General features: G+C 64.6%; 1 protein-coding gene across 1 annotated transcript; it reads right to left on the reverse strand.

Moving 5' to 3' along the window:
• Positions 1–1,553: 1,553 nt before the first annotated feature.
• On the reverse strand, positions 1,554–4,524 carry MNEG_2638 (monooxygenase; the record flags this gene model as incomplete). Its single annotated transcript, XM_014048880.1, has 5 exons — positions 1,554–2,238; positions 2,655–3,045; positions 3,432–3,726; positions 4,107–4,202; positions 4,408–4,524. The coding sequence occupies 5 exons, from the start codon at positions 4,522–4,524 to the stop codon at positions 1,554–1,556; spliced, it is 1,584 nt and encodes a 527-aa protein (XP_013904334.1).
• Positions 4,525–5,114: the final 590 nt, after the last annotated feature.

Below are 5,114 nucleotides of genomic sequence, written 5' to 3' on the forward strand. Positions count from 1 at the left end.
CGCGGCGCGGACGGAGCCGGCTGAGGCGGCGGCGGCGGAGTCTGAGGGGCCGTCGACCATGGCTGCGATCCGGGCCTTCATAGACTTGAAATCAGCGAGGCGGGCTGACCTGACCTCCTCATCGCTGGGGGCGCCCATGTCGACGATGTATCCAGCGCGCGCGAGCGGCGCCGCGAGCAGCAGGATGACCGCCGACAGGCATACGAACGTACCGGCCGACATTGATTCTGGTTGAGTTATCAAAATTGGCCTTTAGTTGCCGTGTTTCGGGGCGCGACCTACGACCAGATTGCCGCGGAGAGGTACGGGCGGGGACGAGAAAGTTGTGTGGAAGGGAGGCGGAACGAAACAGCGCATTTACAAAAAGCTGAATAATAAAGTAATGTAAAGATTACCATCACGGCCAAAGGCGCGGCAGCCGCGGGGCCGCAGGCGTGCTTAGTAGTCAAAACCGCTGCTGGGCAGCTGCACAACCCTTGCGCTTGCGTTTGCCCTGTGAAAGCCTGCGACCTCCAACGTGACAGATGACAAGTCATAATACCTTTACACAATCTAAGCTTCGCACCCCTCGAACGCTTAATAAAACTCATCCATCCAGAGGCGCTGCTGAACAGGCAGCGAACCCCAGCTGGGTGTTGAGTACAGGATCCCGCCCTGGAAGCCTAGGCACCCAATCATTTATTTTGTCTTCACTTTAAGTACGGAAGCATTGTTCTGCTACTCTCTGTCAAAATAGGCAGCTTGAATTCACTGCATGATTTTACAATGGCAATCGGCAGCCGGCCCAAAGGCATAAGGCCAGCGTCTCACTTGCAATGATGGCGTGCATTCCCATTGCAGAGGGGTTGCTTTTAATATACACCAAGGCTACCTGCAGTGGTGCATGGCGCATGACGCGGCTCTGGCATCACAACCGCCGAGGCCGCAGCCTGCTGATGGCAGTTTGCGGGCGCCGACAAGATGTGCATAATGTAAGATGCGTATTTTGGCTCATCAAGCAAGCGATTGATGACATGCAGCACCTTCTTGTGACACGCTGCTACCCGGCAGCGGCAGCATCAGTCAGGGCGGTTTGCAGGGTCAGCCAGCAAATACTGCACCTGCAAAGTCTCGTTTGGCAGCACATTCAAGTTCAAACAGCCCAAGCTATTGGGGGCAGGCGGCGATGCAAGGCGCCTCACTCCGCAAGAGGGGTTCGCAATCATTATGTCATGCACACGCACGCACACATGCTGCCTATTGTTGGTTGCCTTTAACAACAGGAAGCACAGCCTCAGAGGTAATTGGCTTCGCAACAAAGTTCCTTTTCAGTCCCGATTGGTTGTGCAGCAGGATTCAACAAGAAATATGGTGCTGCATGCAGTGAATTCAACAGACTGCCACCGATGCGCTCAGGCATTTAATTTTGATACTACATGCCTGATTTGAAGTCCAACCGCAACGCCGCAATCAGCCACCGCAAGTAGCCACATCAGATGTCACATGAACGCGAATGGTCTCCCTTGCACGTCACCAGCTGGGCGCGCCTCCGGACTGGCAGCCCGACCGACCGCTCACAGTCCAGGCAGCCCGCCCGTTGTCGCCGCCGCCGCCGCCGCGGCGCCCGCGAGCGAGTGCAGCCCAACTGCCGCGACCGCGCCGGCCAGCGCCTGCCCGACCGCCTTGGCCGCGCGCGCGTCCCTGTCCATCGCCCTGACGATATCTGAGTAAGGGAGCGTGCTGCCGATCTGCAAAAGCTCGGGCGGCCCCTTTCTCCCTGAGCTGCCCGGCATCAGGCGGGACAGCAGCCCGAGGGACACGTGGCCGACCATATCCCGAAAGTCGGCGTTGAACAGCGAAGGGCTCTCGAACAGCGCGTGCGCCTTCTCATCGAGCGCGGCCAGCGCGTGCGCGTCGGCACGCCGCGCGGCGTCGAACGCGGCGGGCACCGCCGCCACGGCGGCCGCTCTAGCCTGTGCCAGGCCGGACCCTCGGGCCTTAGCCGCCGCGGCGGCGTCAGCGGCGGCGCGCGACAGCGCGGCGCCGAGGACCGCGCACGACTCGAGCGCCGAGTTCGCGCCCTGGCCGTGCACGGGCGTCACGCCGTGCGCGGCGTCGCCTACGAGGATCGCCGCCCGCCCGTCGAGGCGCGACACGCGGATGCGCTTGCCGACGCTGCTGGGACGGCCGGCGGCGGCCTTGGCGGCGGAGAGCTGGGCGGCCACGAGCGGCACCCACTCGGCCGGCGCCTGGCGGAACCTGCGTGTGGGGAGGGGTTATAGGGGTTCAGGGATGCGGCGTGGGCGGGTCAGCGGGCGGAGGGGCAAAGGGAGGGCGAGGGAGAGGGGATCCGCAGGGCCCGGGGAGGTGGGGAGGTGCGGGGCCGTGTGCGACGGTGGGCGGCCGCCTGTGGTCCAGGGACCGTGGGCTAGCGCGTGGCTTCAAGCACTCAGCCGCAATTTGCTTGATCAAACCAATCCACCGTGGGGCGCTTGTGCGCAGAACAGCTCACGGCTTCCGTCAGGCGCCCGCGCAGAGGCAGCGCATGCCGCCGAGCCGTCCGCAGGTGCCGCAAGCGACAGCTGTCCGTCCCACACAGCCGACGAACCACGGCCCCAAGCGCGTGTGGGTGGCCGGCGTGCCAGCCGGCCGACCAGCTGTGTTGCAGCACTCACTTGGCCTTCAGCATAGCCTCGAAATCAGCCGGCGTCACCAGCTCGTCGAATCCCCCCGCCTCCAGTGCCACCATGCCGCTGAACCCGGGGTCGTTGCAGCTCCTGTGGGCAGACAGCATCGCCCGCGGGTCCCCAGACGCAAACAGATGCAGCTCCTGCCCCGCCCCGGCCCCCTGCCCCGCGCCGCCGCCGGCCCCGGCTGCGGCGCCGGCGGCGCCGCCGGTGGTGGTGGCCGTGGCGCCGCTAGAGGGGCTGGGGCCAGATGGGGGCTCCATGCCGGGGGCAGGAGGGATCGAGTGGAATGTGAGGTACTCGCGGCCGCTGTCGGCGACGTCGACCCTCAGGGACGGGTCCGCCTCCTGCATCGCGGCGCGCACCTGGCTGTTGGCGCCTGGGGTCGCGGCGTGGCGGCGGGGCGGCGTGTCGGGGCGGGCGCCGGGTGTGGTGCGAGTCAGCAAGGATAGCTAGGCAGGGGGTTCATGCCCAAAGCACCCAGAACACCGAAGCGCTTAGCACAGGATTTCAGGTCCTTCACATAAAAGAGGACAAGTTAGCATTCGCTTGTTTTGGGCAGTGACCCGACGCCCGACCTCTTCGGCTTGACGCCCCTTCATGCATGAGCACACATACACACACAAACCCATGGAAGCAAACGCGCACACGCACACGCACAAGTACACGCACATGCAAATGCGCGCACGCACGCACGCACGCACACGCGCACGCGCACACACACACACACACACACACACACACACTGACACACATCAAGCTCACCGTCCGCTCCAACAATCAGGTCGTAAGGGAAGTTGCGCGCCGCTGCTGCCTCCGCCTTGGCCCCCACGACACCATCACCCAAATTACCCGCCCCGCCGCCGCTGCTGATGTCACCAGGGGGTGCTGCTGATGTCATCTCATCAAACGTCGCAACCTGCCCCTCCAGGTCCACGCCAGCCAGCTTGGCGCCGAAGTGCAAGGTGATCTGACGAGGGTAGCGGGATCGTGCCTCGTCGATGAGCATCTGCGTCAGATCCGCCCTAGTGAAGCCGACACTGCTCTCGGCACACGACAGCTGAGGAGGGTGGTTGTTTTGAGGGGGGGGGAGGATGTCTGGTTGCGGGGTTGACGTGTGCAAAGCAAGGGCGTGGCTGCAGACATGGGAGAGGAGGGATGCTTCGAGGGGCGTGCAAGACAGGGTGGGTTGGTGGGTGGGTGGGTGGGGTGGGGGTTGCGCATTCATCGATGTTCACATTGGGTTGCTTGCAAGCTGCGCAGCGTTCAAGGCTGCAGGGCCGTGTTCCAGACGTTCACTGTGATGACGTGGGATCATACATTTGATTCCATCCGCAAGTCCCAGGTCCCTGTTTTTTTTGCTTGGCATGAGTTGGCGGGGCAGACAGCGGGTGCGCGGGAAGCAACACTGGCAAGGTTGCTGGTTTGAGAGGGGCGCACCCTGTGGGTGCCGAGGGCCGTGTGCAGGCAGATGGCCCCGCTGGTGTGCGCCTGGCCGTGGGCGGACAGGTCGATGCCCAGGGCTGTCAGGGCGGCCTGGGGTGTATAGAGTGGGGAAGGGTGAGACGTCAGGGGTGGGCGCAGGGCGGATGGGGCGGGCAGGGGACAAGGAGGCTGTGCAAAGGAGCACAGGAGTGTTGGAAAGAGGGAACACGCACACTGGCGCACACGTGCTTTCATGCACGCTCTCTCCCACTCCCGAACGCACATGCACACACCCGTCAGCGCCACGCCCGCGCACCTGACCCCGCTCAGTCAGCGCAATCATGTAGGCGCGCCGCTTGTCCGCGGCCATGCACGACGGCTCTGGCAGCCGCTCAAAAACATCAACCGCAAACCCGGCCCGAGCCAAGTACATTGCAGCCGTCGCGCCTGCCGGGCTGCACGGGTTCGTGCAAGGGGGGATGCGGGCAGCAATCAGGATCTAGGGGCAAACAGGGGGTGAAAGAGGGGCGGGTGCCCGAGGGGTGACGTTGCAGCGGGGCGAGGCGGGGCGGGGGCGGGCGGCAGCTGCGAGGCAGCTGCGTCAAGGGGGAGCGCTAGAGCTGCACGCTGTCTGGCAGAGAGGCAAGACCCCTTGCAGAAGGGTGTCGTTTGCCGGCAGGATTTTGTCATCATTGAATCAACTGCGTGGGATCGCGTACGCATCCGCGGCGCGCTTACCCGCCGCCGACGACCACTGCGCGGCGGCCCTCGTACGGCAAGGCGCCCTCCCCGTCCGGCCGAGCCGCTCCCGCCGCCGCCTGAACCGATAGGGGCACCGCAGCGGCCGCCTCCCGGCCATCCACCTCCTCCTCCCCCGCCGCTGCCTCCGCCGCAACCGCCGCCGCAGCCGCCGCCGCACATGTCGGGACTGGTGTAACTCCCAGATTCAGATCAAGTCCGCGCTCCGAGATCAGCCCCAGGGCGAGAATCTGGACAGTCACCGCCGCACCCAGCATGGCGGCC

This window comes from Monoraphidium neglectum (assembly GCF_000611645.1).
Source record: "Monoraphidium neglectum strain SAG 48.87 unplaced genomic scaffold scaffold00305, whole genome shotgun sequence".
Lineage (NCBI taxonomy): Eukaryota > Viridiplantae > Chlorophyta > Chlorophyceae > Sphaeropleales > Selenastraceae > Monoraphidium > Monoraphidium neglectum.